Here is a 20,876-nt window from a genome sequence, read left to right as displayed (position 1 = left end):
AGCGGTGCATGACATAAACATGAAACATGAGTTAACTTGGATGTCCCCATTATGTTTGGATAAGCAAAACAAACGCATACTTTAATAAACTAGTGTTCAAGCTGGCGCTGTGCTAATGCCTCTCGCCATGTTTTTGCTTTCGCTTAAAAGTATTAGAGTGTTATATTAGTATTAAGTTAGCTTATCTATATAAAGTCACTGAGAAGAAAAGACTTATTTACATGCATCTATTGTTGTATTATGTGTAGTTCAGTGTATATAATATCTAAGACTAAGAAGAAAAGACCTGTGTACATGCATATTGTTATCTATATTGTTATATGGTAGTGTTTTGTGGCTTACCAGGCCCTCAAGACAAAGATCATCTGCCAGGAGGATCTTGGATATTATTTTCTCACACATGGGGGATGAGCGCGCATGCGCATTACATCCACAGGAATAATTAAAGGGTGTGTCTAAAGATATCAATTTCACAAAATAATGGCTACTGCTAGCTAGCTGTTTTAACATATATTTTCTGAGTATTGTAGCTAACAAAAAGCTAGCGCTTTAGTGCAAGGCTAACTCATATGTTGAATAGAAAGTTTGTGCGGACAGATGATGCTATGAAAGATTCTGAAGAGACTGCAACAGCCTTCAATGTGAGTCAAACCTAGCCATAACTCGAGAAAGAAGCTTTAGTTTGCTAATCCACGAATCAAAATCCAAGAGAACGTGGCTAGAAGCCTATAGAAGCTGTTAGTTTTCGTTACATTGCAACCGTTGAGCAGTTATAGCTGGAATACACACACACACAGACAGACAGACACACACACAGTCAGCTTTACCGTATCCCTCGTGCGGCTACGCCTCGAGGCATAATAATTAGCTATACGTATCTGTGATCACATAATGATGTTGACCAGACTATTATACATGTGGTAACCATGCATGCATTCAGTTCTTACTGTTACAGTAATGTATAGCCTTCTACAGTAATAAGTAGTTGGGCGGAGCCCGACCGTCCCTGACGGGAGGTCGGGTTTCAAGCCTATGTCAGGATTTGTCTTGCTGAATTATGTAACACGCTGATAAGCAGCTATGAATAATCATTTTATTTTATTATTCTGAAGTGGGTGTTAACCAATTTTATCTTGCTTGAGGTTGCGCAACCGGACGTGACACAGATAGTAGAAATGCTGCAATCTGATTGGGCTGCAACTATAGTTGCAGCAAAGACAAATCCTGACATAGGCTTGAAACCCTACCTCCCGTCAGGGACGGTCGGGCTCCGCCCAACTAAGTAATAAGCAGACTGCTTACCAATAACAATTCCAGGCAGCACATCTCGTCGTGGTGCAGACCTCCTCAATTAAGTCATTATTGCTGATGTCAGCCATTATTTGAGGTCAAAGTCCTTTTTTTTGCTGACATTGCATTATTTTACCATGTGCCATGCATGTGCAAGTTGCATTGTGCACCAAAAAGCCAGTCCGTAAAAAAATGTTATGTTCAGACTCCGTCCTTTTGTGCATTTTCATCAGTTAGGACATGATGTCATCAAATAATGGGATAATGGGTAATGAAGACCTCCCTCCCTCATCGGGTTGAGCTAGTATTCTCATCTGAAACAAGTATGCAACTAACAGTGGCCTTATTGAAGCAATTTTGTGGCAAAATTTCCCTCTCACCCCACAGGTAATTTACATTCAGGGTATTAAATGTTTTCATTGCATGGGAACACTCTCCATCTACTAGACATGCATGAATTAGGTGGGTGGTGCATTCGTATAATTATAGCTATTAGGTTCATAATTAACAGTGTTGTCGAAAATTACCCGCTATACGATTATGCTGTGGATCGGATCCACAGTATAATCGTATAGCGGGTCATTTTTGTGGAGTAAAATATTCGTTATTTTTTCTTGGGCTGGCCATGGGTTATATACAGTGCATCGAGTAGATGTGAGTATAGTTGTACTTAAATATATCTCACTGATTGATTCATTCTCAACATTGGAAAATTTTATATCCATGGTACAAACACAGTACTAGTATACTAGCGATAGTACTGTGTTTGTACCATGGATATATATGTAGCCTCAACACAACAAGATAGTAGTTTTAAATTTGGCAGATTTTGTTTCATTGTCGAATAAAACCGAGCAAAAATCTAATCTGTGTACATGCATGGATGAGTTCAACATGCAGACTGAATGTCACATTGGATTGCTGTAACAGTTGTATGAAATGGCCAATGTCTATAGGTTATAGATTTAATATAGGTGTATATAGTGGTGCTGTCTTGTTTGTGGCTACTACCACATTCAGAGCTCAGAAGTCACAACTCTCAGCAAGCATCTTTACCCATTCTACTCCCACAACAACAAAAAGGGTCATTGGATATACAGTCTACTTGATCATACTGACCACATGCAGCTAGCTGTGAGGTGGCTGCCAATTTGTGATGTAAAAGTGAGTTAGATCTATATAGATCTACTTGGATCACTTCATGGTAGATCTATACACTAAATTTATATCTGTCCATAGTTTTCAGGATAGCCTGGCAGAAGTCTGTATAGTATCTATTGTTGAGCCCGTAAAATTAATGTGACGAGCTTATATACAAGTTACTGGCAGACTATAGAGCCAGAGCATTGAAGTGCTAATCCCTCCGCGTGATTTATAGCATGTATAGAACAAGTTAATATGTGATGAAGCCTAAAACGGCCAATAAAATATTTATAAGTATAGGTGTTGTAATTCAGTTTGCTGAACAAATGCAAGCCGCAGCATGCACAGCTTTGAGAACAGCATACTGTAGTTTTAGGTCAGCGGCACTATAATAATTATATATGCACAGCGGTTTAAGAAAAGAAACTAATTATACTTCCCCATACAGCATCGCCAGTTCGCATGAATACAATTTTGCTAGCTTAATTTGTAGTTCACATGCAGAGTCTATTTAGGCTGCCTTCAACTTTGTAGCTAGCTGGTGAACGTGCATGCATGCATGCAAGTAAGTTTTTTAGCCTTGAACATAATACACGTGGTATAATTAAATTTCATGTGGTGCATGAGGTTACTTCCTACATGCCATGCGCCTGGGTTATTTGTTTAGTCATAGTCCCAAGGCCAGTTAAACTTGATTGTGGTTCTCTTGTGAAATTCATAGCTCTAATAGTCCCAAGGCCAGTTAAACTTGATTGTGGTTCTCTGGAATGAATTCCATGCTTGAGTAATTTGATGGCAGCCACTTCAGGGTTTCAGTTATCAGTGCGGCAAATCTAATATTATACCACTGTGGTAACTTGTATACTCAATGGTGAAACATTCATAATGTGTTACACGCTGCAGTGAACTATTTTACTTGGTTCCCATAGTGTTACATGCACACATGCAGTTGACTATTTATTAGTTCCCATTACTGTAATACAAGCCATATACGCTTTGTGCCAATTTTTTTGTTTACCAGCTTGTAAGGGTCATTAGGGCCAGTAGGATAAACAATCCATGTGTCGTATAGCAGGTAATTTTCGAAGGACTAAATTATGTTTATAGCATTTCACCATTAAACAGTGGCCCCACTTTTATTATATAACATATACCCATGAATTTTCATATGTTCTCCATCAGACTTCTGTTTCCATTAAGCTCTTCCATAGCACTTAGAGCAAAACAAAACATACCGCAAGCGAACACCTCGGTGTTTGAATAAGGTAGCATTTTGCTCTATTCTTAGTAACTCCCTTCCCTACCCCTATAACCCCACCTTCCTCAGAAGCTGTGCACATAGAATTGTGCATTTGGTAATGAAGATGGGTTTGGTGTATTGTATAGGTATGTAGCAGAGGAGGTCCGACAGGTGGATAATTAGAGCAATAAAAGACTAATTACCTGTCGTATACCTCCTCTGGATATGTAGGGATCCTATATTGATTCTTGTACTATAACACTCTGGGTATGTGCTAACCCATGCATGCAACCTAATTACCCTAACCTATTGACACCTGATATAATTATAGTATGTGGTAGGTGATATGTTGCTTAAGGATAGTAATTATGTTGCTTAGCATCACAGGGTGTGCACAATGCTTACTGACTATACCAGTGGGAATATGAATTTATGGTGTGAGTATACGTTTAGTTATTGCCCAGCATGGCCAAATATACACAAATATACACGTGTTGCACTGGAGCATGCTACTATTGTAGTTTTGTATTTTATGCACAATAAACATTATATGTATTCATATGCCTAGTAAGACTTTTGATCCTACTATAGAACAAGGATGTATCTAGATAATCCTTACAGGTAGTTTGACAAACTGTGCTAGGCATTATTTGCTTGAACTAAGCTGCACTTGCTACGTGTCGGATTGTATGTTTGTCAGTATGACTATACAACCAGTGTAAGATCGGCCAAGATTAGCTTCATTCTATATACCGTATAGCGCGAAATTTTCGAGGAACTTATATTTCGTGGATTGGCCTCTAAAAGCATTTCGTTGCACAATGTTCGCGGAATGACTGCATGGGCTTGACTGCTTACTGGAAGCCACGCCTTTAATAAACACAGATAATTAGAACTATTTTCGTGGACTTAATTTTCATGTAGGATTGGTAACCCACAAAATCCGCGAAAATTAAGCCCCTCGAAAATTTCGCACTATACGGTACGTTGAAAGTTAACTAAGCAGCACACCCATCACACACGCACACACACAGGTATGCATCAAGGTAATATATGGTCTGGATCAGAGCTTATCGTTTGCTACTTGTTTAACGTTATTATAGTACAGGTAAGTATATCATATAGGTAAGGTAAGGTAGCTATGGCTTCAGCAGATGTGTCCTTTCAGGAGGGTCTTGTTGGTGTGCAGTTGGTTGTGAGTTCTTGTGAGTTCTCTTATAGTGGTGGCCTCAGTTCATTACAATTGACCTGGAAAGTGTCTAGTTTCAGAGGTAATTTCTGTGCTTCTTGATTGTCCCTATATACGTACTATAATTATGAGGTGTCATTGAAAGGCAGTCCATAGTGTTAGGGTTAGGGTTATAGGGTTAGCATTTAGGTTTTGTTACTGTGGTGGTACATGTGTACTAGTGGGAGGGTCACTAGTTGATGCTGGATCCCTGGCCCTTACTGCTATGTAGCTCACCTTTTGGGGGGGGGGGTGTATTCATTGCAGGCTTTCCTAGAATTCACCTTTCTCAGAAGTGGTGGGAATTAGATTCATGTAGTGGTGGCTCAATAGCTAGCATGGCTGGTGGCTGTTCTAACAGCGGCCATGCACTTGTCTGCGGTAGCAAGATAAGATGTGGCAGAGTAAGCACATTTGCTGTGTTTTGTGGTAACCTTATCTACTTTACATCTACCCTGTACACACAAACACAACACAAACACACACGCACACCAGAAGGTTATACCCATGTACTACTACTTTTAGCTGAGCTTGTTGACAATTAATGATTACTTCTAGCTGGTTTTTCATAGTCATTGGAGACTAGGAGGCAAACTTTCTGTGACTCTCTGGCTACTTATACTAGTAGTATAGCTTTCATTAACCAACCTGCGCACGCATGATCCCCAGCAATCCCCTCCATTCTGTTATCAGTGCATACACTTTTTACTAGATTCCTATGCAAGCTAGATACATTTCCGCTAACCCTTGCTAATCCACACAGCTAGCCAGATATTATAAGCTCAGTAAAGCCAGAGGTAAGTTGTATGGTATAACCTGAGCAAATAACCCTATAGTCCAACCTCCTTTGCACACACACCATGTGCTGTATACTTTTTCTGTATTTTGAGGCCATAAGAATCACTAAAAGTTCAGCCCTGGCATTAAGGTTGCTGGAAAACACTATAGTGATTCCTACTGCATGTGACCTCTTCTACACATGATTATAACACCCAGTTCTACCATAGATTGAAGAGTTAGAGGGATAGGAAACGGTTTGTATCTCGAGTAACATCCGCGCTACGCTGCGGTTTAATCGAGGCCATCACAACAATATCTATTTCTACACTCAGTGCATAATAAACTACAAGTAACTGTGCTTAGTCCGTGCAACTCACTTATATTTCAAGGTCTATACCTATTGTAGTAGTCATAACCAGCACGCTTACACGTTACATGTTCCAATAGCTCTAAAACAGCCTTGGGAACATATAACTTTATTGGAAAGTCTCTTTTTACTGGGTGTGGTCAGTCATTAGCAAGTACTACACGTGGCTCATGGACTAGGCGTGTTATAAGTTGCTGAAAGAGATGATGTCTCGAGGAAACACAGCTTTGGGAGTTACCCGGCAAAAATGTGGTTAATAGCCTCGTTCATAGGGCGTAGCGCGGATAATTTTCGAGGCTCCACTGCAGATTCAATGTAAAATCATCACGTGCACCACTCCGTTTCCTATCCCTCTAACTCTTCAATCTATGGTTCTACTACACACATGTACAGAGAAGGTCAAACATGTGGTATATATGAATCACTGCAAATTCAATTTACTGTGTCTGCACGTTATGAAATGTTACAAATATACACTGAACTCAAATATACACTGAACTACACCCAGAGGAGGTTCGGACACTGAACTAATATACACTGAACTACACCCAGAGGAGGTTCGGACACCGCTACGAATCACTACAACAAATCACTACAAGTTTGATGTACTGTGTCTGCATGTTATAAATGACATTGATCTACATCAAAATGAAGGAAGTCTCTTGCTCTATGCTGATGATCTTCTTCTTTACCATCCTATTCAATCTCCTGAAGATTATCTAAAATTGCAAGGAGATATTGACCAACTCCAAGCATGGTCTGAAACAAATGTACTCTTGTTTAACCAATTAAAGCAAGTGTAAATACATGACTATATCAAGAAAATTCAACCCACCACTTCCCAACATGTGTCTCAATATCAGTGGACGTCCCCTACTTAAAGTTGACCACTACAAGTACCTTGGCGTGTGGATCTCTCATGACCTCTTGGCGTGTGGATCTCTCATGACCTCTCATGGTCAAAACACATATAGAAGGAATGTACAGAAATGCCTGCCAAGTAGGTTGGTATAATTTACCGACAGTTCTATGGCCACTTGTCACTAGAATGTTTAAGACAACTCTACATCTCACTTGTGAGATCAAAAAACTGGAATATGCTGCTCCTGTTTGGGATCCACACCAAAAAACAAATTCTCACAAAATAGAAGAAGTACAAAAGTTTGCCGTTAAAATGTGCACAAAACTTTGGAATAGGGACTATGACTCCCTATTAAGAAAAAAAAATTACCTGACCAGAAATGAACACTGAACTTGTAGTGATTTGTACTGCATGTCCAAAGTAACCCTACACCCTACACGATACACATCCATGCACACTATACACGTACACTACACCCTGCCCCAGTTATATAGTCCGAGAGCCTTTGTGCTGATGTATTGCTTAGAAACTGCATGGTGTTCAGCTCTTACCCATGTACCGTATAGCGGGTAATTTTCGGGGGAGAAAATATTCGTGGTTCAGCAATATTGAGACATTTCGTGGGTAATATTTTCGTGGTTGGAGCTTGCACTGCAGATAAAGGTAGGCAAGGTCGCTTCATTCGTGGGTAAAATATTCGTGGTCAGACCTCCAACCACGAAAACCACGAATATTTTGCCCCACGAAAAGTACATGCTATACGGTACTTAACCCACCTTGACCACATCCTGCTGATAAAGTCATGCGTGGTAAAACAAAATTATGGCAACCACTAGCCTCGATCCCAGGCCGAGTTTTCGCTTTTATAACGGTTAGGCGAACAACTGGGCCTGGTACTAGTTGTCTGCGCATGCGTCAAATTTTCATTGTATATTTGTGGTCGGCAAAAATATTTAATAAATCAATAATAGAAATTTGTACACAGAAAATGCACAGAGTGAGTACACAAAAGATGCACATAGGGAGCTGCTTCACAAAGGCCTGGGGAGTTGCCAGTTGTGCTGCAGCACAATTACAGTGACCCAGGGCAACTTCAGGATGATTGAATGCCTTCAAATTACGTTTCAAAAAGATTTAGCAGGCTGCTGGACTTCTCTGATTCTAGGCCCCAACTCGTAACTCATTGCTTGAGAAAACGTAGATTCTCTTGATGTCTCTGAGCTACCCAGCAACGCTCAAATGAGCAGGTCATACTCCAGTCCTGTGTCTGTGAGTATAGGACAATATTAAAAGAAACCAAAGACGGTTAAACCCTTACCTCAAACTGTCCAGTCTCGTCCGTTAGTATAGCCAAGAGGAGCACTGTTGGGATAGTTGGATATTAGCCATTGCTCCTGTACAGAGAAGTAGACATTTTAAATACGTGTAGATCTATACATATTAAATTTCTCGGTTATAGTGTCATTGTCGACGAGCTGATGATGGCAGCACCAAGTTCTCTAGCTCACACTCTTCACTTGATCCACCATATTAATGATGAAACTATAGTCTACCTACATTCTTGCCAAACATGAACAAGACTTGATAGCATAGCCGGCCATAGGGCCCACACAAAAATATCTGACCTTAACAAGCTTGACAAAGCTTTATACCTCTTCCCTTGTTGTTCAGTCTTCAGAATAAGCTCAGAGAAGAGAGAAGCTTCAGCTAAGAGCCATTCCAATCGATTCCAATAATGATAAAACGGGAACTGACTTCTAGTACACGATAGTACACGAATATAAATGTCACGAAAGTGAACGAGAATATCCATTCGTCAGAATCTGACGAACGACTGACGCATGCGCAGACAACTAGTACCAGGCCCAGTTGTTCGCCTAACCGTTATAAAAGCGAAAACTCGGCCTGGGATCGAGGCTAGGCAACCACCAGGTCCCCATGTGTATATGCAGTACCAATTAACCTGTTGTAAAGATTGCTAAATAGATCTTTTGCCCTATAATCATTGCTGGCCCACTCAGTATAGTTCTTAGCTCTGAGTGCCAGTTGCGTACCCATACAGTGCACATTTTATTAACCGAGTCGCGTAGACGGCCGCCGATGATAGTAGTCCGCTGAGGTGTCTGTCTTGAGTCTTCTCACCTGGATGCCGAAGGGTTGTGTTTGCAGCATCAATATATAGCCAAGTAATTTCTTGTTGAATAGAAGCGAGCAAAGGCTAAGAAGCTTGAACTTGCACGTTACTGCTAGCTTTTATAGGCTAGCCACATACAGGTTTGATTCGAGGCATTTTATGGCCTACCACAATGCCTTATCACAGCGAGTTTCACATCAGTAAACTGCAATTGGCTTTGTATAGCAATGTATACTGTTGATTTTATACCGCTCCTCCTATTTTTGAGGAAAATAATGACACTTCTGGTCAAGGCTTCATGCAGTGCTCTAGTTAAGGTTGCCGTGCTTTCCTCCATTGTTTTATTGTTTTGACTAGCTCCTAATCATGTGTGCACATATACTTATGCGGTATATCATGAGTTTAGCATTACCATATACACACGCTTGCGTATGCACACCAAACACACACATTCAATAGAATAACTCTTATCTTAATCTAAAGGTGAGTCTAAAATATGGACTTATGCAAGCCTTAATTGATAACACTCTTTGAAGTTCTTCTCTTAAAAGTCCCAACAGAAGTGTTGTCCACTTCAACGTATCTTTATCACACATGGAGGGTTGGCTACCTCGAAATTTTTGGTCTGGAGTTGCTATTCTTCCCTTTGCAACATGTATATTTATAGCCTCGTTCCCAGGCCGAGTTGTCTCCAAAATAACGCTATAGGTCGCCAGTTTTTGTTCCCAGCTATAATTATAGGTCGCTAACTGGCAATTTATAGCGTAATTTTGGAGACAACTCGGCCTGGGAACGAGGCTATACATGTATTTGCTACAATACATATAGGTGTAGTTAGTACATGTACATGCTTCTTGTGGGTGGTTTGTTATGACTCCTGTAATCAGATAAACCTGCATGTGCTCTTCATTGAATGCTCTTATATACATGTATAAGCATCTTGTTAAGATCCTTATAAGGGTCTTAACAAGATGCTCATAGAGCATTCGCCCCGTGCGTTGAGCACAGCAGCAAACAGGTTATAACTTTTCACCGTAATGACCTTAACATTAGGATTGAATGACCGTGAATCTAGAAAGCATCGATTAGAAAAAACAGTGTATTTTGTCGCCTTCGAAGATTGCCTACAAGTTTCTACTATTTTTTTTAACCACTGTCTCAGTTAAAGCAGTTCATGAAAGTATCTAGTTCACTCAAACAGCTCATATTTATATCCACACACATTCACAAACCAACACACACACACTAATCACTTAGTGCGCACGCACGGGGTAATTATGACTTGTTCATGCAGCATTCTGTGCACATGCACAATATCTACATACATAGGATTATACTGCACTCACACACATTAAGGATGTTTTTCCTCTGTAGGGTATATAATAATAATTATGGCCAAACTGATTGATATGCCCACATTAGAATTACCGAAACCTTCCCAGTACCATGATAATTGTGCATGTATATATAGCCATGGCCCAGTGCATGTTGGTCGTATAAAAACGTGTCACTACTGTATTATATTTTTTACTACATCCAGGTTATTGACCCCTCCCCCTGTCGGCCTCGATGAAAAAACAAACTGCAATTACTGGAAACTAATTCATGCAATAATTATGGCTGTTTTTTGCTACAATTATTTATTACAATCATGCATATTTTATCATCATTAATTTAACCACAGAATATATAATATATTTTATTAATCATTGGGAAAAGTTACAGCAGTGATTGAATTCTGAACAGATGTGAACCTGCAATAACTATGTAGGTAGTGATTAAGTATAGTGCCTTCTTCAGCTGGGGTGGGTGACAGACAGTCTTAGAACGACTTTGAAAATGAAATGAGGTCTCTAATTAATTATAAGCGGTCAATAGTTCACTTTCTTCATCACTGGTCTCAGAGTCACTAGTGCTAGTTTTCCTTCTCTTTCGCATGATCTTTTTCAAAGAAGATATCCTATTGTAGTGAGGATTTTTGCAGTACTGTACTGTGACGAGCTCGGAATTGTGAATCTGAGAAAACTTTGAGACTTTGGTATGTGCTCTCAATTCTATTTTCGACTTTTCACCTTGCATGGATTTTTGTATTATTCCTAGTTCACTGTCGCTGTCAATCCGTAACAAAGGTGGCATCGTTTTTTGCACACGTTGAGCTTTGTTGTGGTTGGTATACGTGGACATTGTGATTGGCCGATGTAGTGATGGAGGTGGATGAACAACATTGAAAGTTAGAAGCGAGTCATGGGGAAAGCTCTCTTGCTCCTGACAAAGAATTGTATTGCGATCTGTCAGTGTTGCAGGCTTCCTCGTTGAATCAGCTGAAGTAGTGTAATGAAGTACACTGGAAGATCTGCATTCTGTATCAGCTGATTCTCCTCCGTTTTTTGAACTGGTATTGTTGTGTGAGTAAGACTCTCTGCTGTCTTCGGCTTCAAACAAATCGCTCTCCGTAAAACATGTTCTTTCTCTCTCTAGAGGAACCTCTGATTGTGAATATTCTCTAGCGTAAGCAGGTGACTGAGGATAGGCCTGTGTTCTTGGAGATACAATTGTGACCATTCGATGCGATTCGTCAGCTTGTGGTAGTTGTTGAGGGACCATTCCTTGCATCATAGGGAAGCTATTGTGTACAGTGAATGTGGGATGGGAAGGTGTAAGGGGCATGGAGAGTGAGGTTGGTCGAAGGGGGTACTGGAACATCAAGGGAGTAAATCTTGAGTTTCCGAAAGGAAAAGGAGATTGCGAAATCGGAGGGGGAAAGTAAGTGGGTACTCCAAAGCGGCAATGGCTGGGCCATGGGGAGAATATAACTGGTGGAGAGTTTATATGTGAGACTGCCGGTATTTCTGTACGAAGATAAGATAAAAGTACAATAATATGACGTTTCTGATCGAGGTGATATATGAACACCAATAATTATAATGATCATACCTCGCAATAATGATCATACTTTGCACACATTTTTTATGCATTTACGGGAATCACTATAATATAATAATTTATGCATGATTCATGCAGGGTGTGTACCCATGGTTACAGTGGTTAGCCACCCTTCCACTACTCAAAATTCAATTATAGTGGCAATTAACAACGTATGCATTTGATAACGATCAGTCATCCACCCTAAAGCACACATGCTCCATGCATGGTGAACATATGTAGGGGTTTTCTGGTTCAGTGCATTACAGCTAGCTCCCAAGAAGCCATGACCCATCTCCAGATGTAACACTATATTGTTTGCATGCATGCAGCTCATTTGTCAACCCTTTTGTATGAGAAGTTTAGAATCTAAGCTTTTGGGACGAAGCCAGACTTATAGTAGTATAATTATACAGAACTCACCTATAGGCCTTGGTATGTTATTGCCTGGCACAGCTGGAAACCACGAACCAGAGATGGGAGGGGGAAAGAAGGATCCAGGAAGAGGAACTTGAGGGACTGAGGTAAGAACTGTCCCAGAAGAGCTGGGGCAGTTCGGACGACTTTTGTATTCCTTCCTGAATGATGACATAATCATGATGACATAATTATTATATGTTTACCAAACTTTGTTTTGTGTTGTATATATATAGTTCTACCATATAGCGCGACATTTTCGAGGGGCTTAATTTCGTGGGTTAGCAATTCTCCACGAAATGTTAGCTAACGGTGCCTTAGACAATTTTGCGCTCTAATATATTATGGTATCATTATTTGCAAGGAGTTTCCCCAATGCATGTATGGTCTACGAATTGTGTTGCTAATAAATGTAAATATACGTAAGGAATCATATTTTAATGTTTTAGACTCACATTTTGTTCTCTAGTTCTATGGTTAGCCTTTTCTCCTTGTCCTTCAGAGACTCAAGCGTACGCATGCCTTCCTTCTCTTTCCTTTTAAGGTCCTGAAAGCGTGAGAGTACATGTGTGTTGCTAGGTTATAGTGTACTAGGGAGATGGATGAATTGAGATGAGATGAACTCAGAGATAGCATGAATGCATGGATGTGGTAAATATGGGAGACAACCATTGTCTACAAAACCCAAACACATCATCCATCTGTTTGCATTAAGCTGACAATGAAATGCTATGCAACTACTCAGGTAGGTTAAGGACTGGGACCAGCAATTATTGCTGAATCAGCTAAAACGCAGCCACGCCCACGATTTTTAATACGTTTTGTGTGTAAAAAATTTGTTTAGCTACTTATCTTTTTTAGTTCTAATTCCGGAGGTCTAAACCTTCCTTTCAGCTCTAAATTTTTAGTGTAGTAGGTAGTTCAAAGGTTTGTGCAGACTATTCAATCGGGAGAAAGCATGGTACTCTATGCAAAGTAAGTTATTAGCTTTTACATTTAAAATTAACAGCTAGAAAACTAGGTTTTTTACAAAATCTCACCTTTGGCTGAATGAATAGCTCCCTCCCGATTGAAGAGTCTGCACAAACCTTTGAACTACCTACTACACTAAAAATTTAGAGCTGAAAAGGAAGGTTTAGACCTCCGGAATTAGAACTAAAAAAGATAAGTAGCTAAACTAATTTTTTACACACAAAACATATTAAAAATCGTGGGCTTGGCTGCGTTTTAGCTGATTCAGCAATAATTGCTGGTCCCAATCCTTAACCTACCTGAGTACGTATGTTATGCTATGCAAGCGGTGTAACCTAGGCGGTCTTCGCTATATTAACCTATCCGCGTTGTGAAAGGAACAAGTAATCATTATGCACACTAATTGTTTTAGCAAAAACATTTTGATGTTTGTACTATTTAATTAATTATACTATACGTAGCATCGCATAATCAAGATTTGGTGCCTGGAGTCCGAGTTTTAAAGTCATACATGGATCCGACATGACTGAAATTTCCCTCAGCTACATGTGACTTAATTAACTTCAAGTTTGTTACATACATATACCACTAAACTCCTGATACCACCTAAAGACACATCATGCAGTCCTTATACTTTCAAATAACACTTCAGTTCAGTAAACAATCATTGAATTATTAGGAGTCATTATTATACTATTGCACATGCGCAGCATGCTACCGCAGTTCCTGCATGCACCATTTCAGGCATTATTGGAGTGTGCATGTATATATATAATTATGTATCTATACTATTAAGTTGTACAAGAGTATACAGAACCATACATACCAGAACAACAATTAAAGTTGAACACGATGAGGGAATGTCCAACTTCTCAGAACAGTACCGCTAGAAATTGATCTCACATGTAAAGAATTCTGTTATTCTTTCAATGTTCTATCCGTAGTTATACACAAAAACATCCTGTACTTTAATGTGAACTATACTACGTAGCATCACATGCATGCAGTGACGAACTATAATAAAGGCATATAGAGGCTGTAGTTACTACACTTTTAAAGTATTCAGAGAATGTACAGCTAAAATACATATTATAGGGAGTATAGGGTTAAGGTGGCTGATCAATCACCCATACAATCAATCGCCTGTATAGTACTACACAGTTCCTGCGTGCATGCACCATTGTAGGCATTATTAGAGTGTGCATGCATGTATATATTATATGTATCTACCGCTATTAACCGAGGCGGCGTGTGGGCGGCCACGGGTGGGTGGGTTACAGTAGTCACAGTAGTCGGCTGGTGTGTGTGTGTGTGTGTGTGATTCTGAATCTGCTCATTATAGGTTACAAGCAGGAGTATATAAGTATTAAAGATTTCCCTAACGCACAACACCTATAATTATATATATAGTAGCACCACTAATGGCAACAGCTGCATGGGACACATGCAGTTGGCAAGCTGAATATAGGCAGAACAACACAACAGCCGTATAGGCAGAACAACACAATAGCAGACACCTACAGGTGGCAAACTAAATATAGGAACACATAGCGGTACACCTATAAAGGTGGTATGCTGAATAAAATACGATTGAACTTGATTATAGCTGAGGTTTTTTTATTGACCATTGGAATCAAGGTATATACGAGTTTACCCAGTGGTTAAAAGCTAATGTAGCGGCTGCTAGATTAGATTCATTATAGATCCAAGCTGTAATCGAACTAATCAATCAAAAAGCTATTAGCACAGACTGTCAACAACTGTAGGCATTGTCCTACAGAGAATATCTATTATACAGACAACCATAGAGATGATATAGTAGACGTGGGACTGCAAAATATTGAACCATTATACACATTCTTCAGCCCCCATGCACTCAACAGACTTAGGCCATAGAGAAACGTTTATCTATGTATAATAGGCTAAGGAAATTTCCTAACCAAAAGTAATTTACTTGTGTCTAGCTAATCCACTATAGGAAGCCAGACAAGAGTATATAGTCGTGGCATTCGGAAATACAATTATAAGTAGCTAAGCTATAGTACCAGTCAATGCATAATTACATCAATTAGACACCAATATAAAGCATTCTATGTATATAGATAGCAACCGTACAGTAGATCAATTTGATGGCATTTGTTTCTTGTTTGTTTAAGGCTTGTACATGTATATATATAAGATGAAATTTGCCTATACCACCTGATTTCATTTATTTAGTATTTACTACTAGGTTTTACAAGAGTATACAGAACCATACATACCAGAACAACAATTAAACTTGAAAAAAACCAACACGATGAGGGAATGTCCAACTTCTCAGAACAGTATCGCTAGAAATTGATCTCACATGTAAAGGATTCTGTTATTCTTTCAATGTTCTATCCGTAGTTATACACAAAAACATCCTGTACTTTAATGTGAACTATACTACGTAGCATCACATGCATGCAGTGACCATGCAGTGATGAACTATAATAGAGGCATATAGAGGCTGTAGTTGCTACACTTTTAAAGTATTCAGAGAATGTACAGCTATAATACATATATAGGGAGTATAGGGTTAAGGTGGCTGATCAATCACCCATACAATCAATCGCCTGTATAGTACTACACAGTTCCTGCGTGCATGCACCATTGTAGGCATTATTGGAGTGTGCATGTATATATTATATGATCTACCGCTAATTAACCGAGGCGGCACGTGGGCGGCCACGGATGGGTTACAGTAGTGACAGTAGTCGGCTGCATGGTGTGTGTGTGTGTGTGTGTGTGTGTGTGTGTGTGTGTGTGTGTGTGTGTGCGTGTGTGATTCTGAATCTGCTCATTATAGGTTACAAGAAGGAGTATATAATTATTATAAATGCATGCAGTATTAAAGATTTCCCTAACGCACAACACCTATATATATATATATATATATATATATATAGTAGCACCACTAATGGCAACAGCTGCATGGTACACATGCAGTTGGCAAGCTGAATATAGGCAGAACAACACAACAGCCGTATAGGCAGAACAACACAATAGCAGACACCTACAGGTGGCAAACTGAATATAAGAACACAATCAATAGATAGCGGTACACCTATACAGGTGGTATTCTGAAACTTGATTATAGCTAAGGTTTTTTGTTGACCATTGGAATCAAGGTATATACAAGTTTACCCAGTGGTTAAAAGCTAATGTATATCGGCTGCTAGATTAGATTCATTATAGATCCAAGCTGTAATCGAACTAATCAATCAAAAAGATATTAGCACAGACTGTCAACAACTGTAGGCATTGTCCTACAGAGAATATCTATTATACAGACAACCATAGAGATGATATAGTAGACGTGGGACTGCAAATATTGAACCATTATACACATTCTTCAGCCCCATGCACTCAACACAATTAAAGTCCTCAACAGACTTAGGCCATAGAGAAACGTTTATCTATGTATAATAGGCTGAGGAAATTCCTAACCATGCAAAAGTTACTTGTGTCTAGCTAATCCACTATAGGAAGCCAGACAAGAGTATATAGTTGTTGGCATTCGGAAAATACAATTATAAGTAGCTAAGCTATAGTACCAGTCAATGTATAATTACATCAATTAGACACCAATATAAAGCATTCTATGTATATAGATAGCAACCATACAGTAGATCAATTTGATGGCATTGGTTTCTTGTTTGTTTAAGGCTCGTACATGCATATATTTAAGATGAAATTTGCCTATACAACCTGATTTTATTTATAGAACAGTTACAAAGAATCCTTATACATTGTCTGGATAATTAGCTTAGGGAAGGGTATATCAGCAGCTCAACCACATTACCTTCCTTGTTTGAGAACATGATGAACACAGACAGATACAAGTTTCTGGTTTTAGGTTTGTAACTGGCAAGGATGGAAACCCTGTGAATTAAATGATTTTTATTGACCAAGGTGTACATAATTAAGTGGGGGGAATTGTGGCGGCTGTTTTCTGGTAAAGAATTAGCAAATAATGGTAACACTGGTAAGCACTATATTATACTTACAGAATTAGTTCCTGGACCTCAAAACTAGGCCCAGAAAGCATGGCTACGTGATACTCTATGTGGTATTTAACTCGGCACGCCATGGGAAGCTGCCAATCAACTAATTGCTCCTGCATACCTCCACTGGGAAGCTGCTTTATCATTATGGCTAGCTTAACCATTACCGCAGTCGGGTGATAAGTACAGTCATGCATGCAGACTGAGGTTAACACTGAACTACACGTCAAGAGTAGAAGTGAGGACCAGTGTGTTGGTTGAAACTTTGAACTGGGTAACATGATTATCTATAGCTAGCTCCTCAGTTTTTCCAATTATGAAGGCCACCTCTCAAAAAAATTATAGCACCTGTTGGTCTGCCATGTGACTACAACGTAGCACTCACATACAAAACCATTGTGTGTATGAGGCCTATATACAGGGTGAAATTATGAGGAAAAGAAAGGAATGTGCATGCATAGACCTATTATTGTATAGGAGGGCAATGTCGGCAACAGAGCAAAGCAAAAAAACAAAACAGATAAGGAACACTCAATTAGAGATGCCTGAATGTTAAAATATAATTTTTAGAGATTTGGGGAGGGCAGCATATTCAATAGTGGAAAACATGAAATTACATTAGCATAACCAAAATACGCCTATAAGAATGATTATACCATTATAATTCATAAGGGAAACATCAGCCAGTTATTTTTAACGACTACACCCTCTTCACTTTCAGGTACAGAGCCACACGAAAAGGTTACGGCAGAAGCATATTTGTTTTATAAATTGTCACACTTCAATATTCAACCCTCTATCTAAGTCTGTGCATGCCCTACTTGAAAACGGCATTCTATTTTATATACAGAAAACCTCAATCTGCATGCATGCTCTATACTGTTACTCACTTTCAGTTCTTTAATAGCTGCTTCCAGTACCAATTTGACGGCAGGTCGCTTGGTGGGTCTAGTTAACTGATTCCGAAGACTAAGTACAGCAACACGTAGCTCCTTCCTCCTGTATATAATCAGTGCAACACTCTTTAGTGATAATAGTTAGTACTCTCTCCTCTATAATTATGTATACAGACTATACTATTGTATTTGGTAAATTTGTGGTTTAATGGTAATCATGTTATACATAGTAATATCCCATTGTCTAATTGTCTGAGCACCTGGAGAGTAGAACATGCATGCATGCAATAAAAAGGCACAGGAGTGTGATACACCAATTAATAAAACATGTGTTTTTCAGGGAAAACATGAAAGAGTCCATGTGTATTCACTCCAAATACCAGACAGTGTGTCTGTTGTATCCAAGGAAACTTCATGGTAGTCCAGCAATAAGAAAATTATCACAACAGATGCTTAGAAACTGAAATAACCTCAGCCCCTTGACTGGGGTACATGTAAGTGGTGCCACCATGCATGCGCATGCAAAACTATAGCAATCATGTATGGGTAACCATCCATGTCCAGGGGCGTAGCCAGGATTTGAGAGAGGGGGGTGCTTGTCCTAAGTTGATGAACGAATTACCAGTGGGGGGTCTGGGGGCACTCCCCCAGAAATTTGTGATGTTAAATGCTCTGAGATTGATTCTAACGCAATCTGGCTAAAGAAATGAGAGTACTGCTGCTTTGAGGGTACTGGTGGTTACATCTTCATCTGAAGATGTCCTATAAAATGCATTGTTTTGAGTTTTAAATCATGCAGCTGCTAACCAGGTTCTGCTTGTGAATTAGCAGGATAGGGTGGCAAGCCACTTGCAGTTTTGCAGTGCTGCATGCTCTGTGAACTGGTCAAAGAGTGACATGATGATGATGGTGATAGCTGCTGAACAGTCTGCAACTCTGTGGGGGACCTTGGTCTGCTCAGCCACGTGGCTTTGCACATGTGCACTGACTGGAATGAATATTTGGAGGTGGAGCTAGATAGTTTGAGGTGGAGTTTTGAGTTGATCGTGCAATATTATATTATAGAGCTTAGTACTCTCGATCTCATATCAGCTAGCTAGCTTAGCTAGTTAGTAAAAGGAACTTGTGGAGCAGAGTCTGAGGCCAGAGGGGGGTGCTGGAGCACCCTCTGCACCCCTCTGGCTACGCCACTGATGTCCCGTATATTAGATGCAATACTAGATAATCTGTTAAAACAAAACTAGTTATACCCACATGCAAAGCATCAGCACTTTTACATACACGCATACGTATCACGTCGACAACATTTAGGAGATCACAACAATTAAGTCAACATGCACACTCCTAAAATCTATATAGTATTTAATGCGATTAATACACGAACATCTGTTTCCACCACTCACCTGTACCTCTCGTTCTCATTGTGTATCTGACTGGCAGTCTCTTGCTTTTGAATCATCTCCTCAATACTGACCTTTGCCTTCCCGTGACCTCCTTTTCTCCCCCTTTCTTTGGAGTCGAGATTGGCTTGCATTTTCCCTCCCTTTTTGTGTGAGATCAAATGAGAATCAGGAGATAAGGGAAGGCCAGGCTCTTCACTTTCTCCGTCTGTTTCTATGTTTGAATCTGAATCTGTGTGTGTGTGTGTGTGTGTGTGTGTGTGTGTGTGTGCGTGTGCGTGCGTGTGTGTGTGTGTGCGTGTGTGCATGCATGTATGCGTGCGCATGCAAGAGACAATGGATGTGATTTGCATTAGCTATACAGATAGACTATTACCTTTAGAAACCCACTATTGACATGCATGCATGCCTGCATTGATTTAAGGGATCAAAATAGTCGGGATTTGAGGCATACATCTCATCTTCTCTAAGCAATAACAGGACCCCCATCTGAGACTGATAAATATAATTGGGCATGCATGCATGCAGCCATGTTGGACACTTTGTTCCCTACCACAAAATACTACTACCTAATCCCAAGCTCATTTAATTTAGTGATCAAGATTTACCACATAATGGTATACAACACATCTATATATTGCTTGCTGCAATATAATCAGCATAATATATATGTACCTGAGATTTCCTCATGATGAAAAGTGGCCAGCATGCTGGTTCCACCCTTATCGATTTCTGCCCCTCTTTCTTGGCTGCTGCAACCATTTTTCCTCTTCACTGAGCTCACTGCTCTACTAGTGCCTGCAGTTAGATTGTTGCCTGCAACTGCATCAGGATTAGGACTCTCCAGGTCTTGAGCTGCCTGTAGTATTAGACACACCCTGTCATCAGCAGGAGAATCCTCAGCAGTCATGTCTATGCTCAAATAGTCTACAGCTCCTTTAAAACTACTGCTGAAGGATCTATACAAAGCTAAAATAATCTAGCATAATTGTATAATCACTTAGAATATTATTGTAGATCTAGCATGCAATATACGACAAATGAACTTACATATTTCTTTTTTTCACTCGTGCATGTGTCACAACTATGAAACTATAACTTGTTATTAACAAGTTATAGTTGTGACACACGAGTGCCACATGGGATATTGGCTCAGTAGTGACTTTATAGCCGCAGGCCTCGAGGGCAAAGGCACTA

At 39.7% G+C, this 20,876-nt stretch overlaps 1 protein-coding gene and 2 long non-coding RNA genes across 7 annotated transcripts in view; 1 reads left to right on the top strand and 2 right to left on the bottom strand.

The window, feature by feature from the left end:
• The first annotated feature begins 2,314 nt into the window (after positions 1-2,314).
• The window catches only part of LOC135343073 (uncharacterized), a 49,569-nt gene continuing 31,007 nt past the window's right edge, over positions 2,315-20,876 (top strand). Inside the window, exons 1-3 of one of the 3 annotated variants that reach the window (XR_010397038.1) lie at positions 2,315-2,454; positions 4,708-7,048; positions 10,585-10,766. This is a non-coding gene — a long non-coding RNA (uncharacterized LOC135343073). The other 2 variants (XR_010397037.1, XR_010397039.1) reach the window with 2 other exon arrangements.
• LOC135343075 (uncharacterized) lies at positions 7,829-8,881 on the bottom strand. Its single transcript, XR_010397044.1, has 2 exons — positions 8,229-8,881; positions 7,829-8,177 (listed from the first exon to the last, which is right to left on the bottom strand). It is a non-coding gene; the product is annotated as an uncharacterized LOC135343075 (long non-coding RNA).
• Positions 10,724-20,854, bottom strand: LOC135343064 (uncharacterized). 3 transcript variants are annotated; one of them, XM_064540018.1, is made up of 7 exons: positions 20,730-20,854; positions 20,355-20,538; positions 19,683-19,911; positions 18,274-18,382; positions 12,839-12,930; positions 12,390-12,544; positions 10,724-11,893 (listed from the first exon to the last, which is right to left on the bottom strand). In XM_064540018.1, the coding sequence occupies exons 2-7, from the start codon at positions 20,386-20,388 to the stop codon at positions 10,902-10,904; spliced, it is 1,611 nt and encodes a 536-aa protein (XP_064396088.1). In that variant the 5' UTR covers positions 20,389-20,538; positions 20,730-20,854; the 3' UTR covers positions 10,724-10,901. The 3 variants fall into 3 exon arrangements, with proteins under 3 accessions (XP_064396088.1, XP_064396087.1, XP_064396086.1); XM_064540017.1 differs by having other exon boundaries at positions 20,355-20,648; positions 20,730-20,805; XM_064540016.1 differs by lacking the exon at positions 20,730-20,854 and having other exon boundaries at positions 20,355-20,723.

This window comes from Halichondria panicea, chromosome 10, assembly GCF_963675165.1.
Source record: "Halichondria panicea chromosome 10, odHalPani1.1, whole genome shotgun sequence".
Taxonomy (NCBI): Eukaryota; Metazoa; Porifera; class Demospongiae; order Suberitida; family Halichondriidae; genus Halichondria; species Halichondria panicea.
The sequence above is the reverse complement of the archived record's forward strand: the minus strand, read 5'-3'. Positions and strand labels throughout refer to the sequence as shown.

Excerpts from the sequence above, each read along its gene's own strand:
- LOC135343064 (XM_064540017.1), bottom strand. The coding sequence starts at position 20,589 with ATGACTGCTGAGGATTCTCCTGCTGATGACAGGGTGTGTCTAATACTA. Across the intron at positions 18,383-19,682 it reads AATGAGAACGAGAGGTACAG|GAGGAAGGAGCTACGTGTTG; the intron begins GTGAGTGGTGGA and ends GATTATATACAG. Across the intron at positions 11,894-12,389 it reads TAACATACCAAGGCCTATAG|AAATACCGGCAGTCTCACAT; the intron begins GTGAGTTCTGTA and ends ATCTTCGTACAG.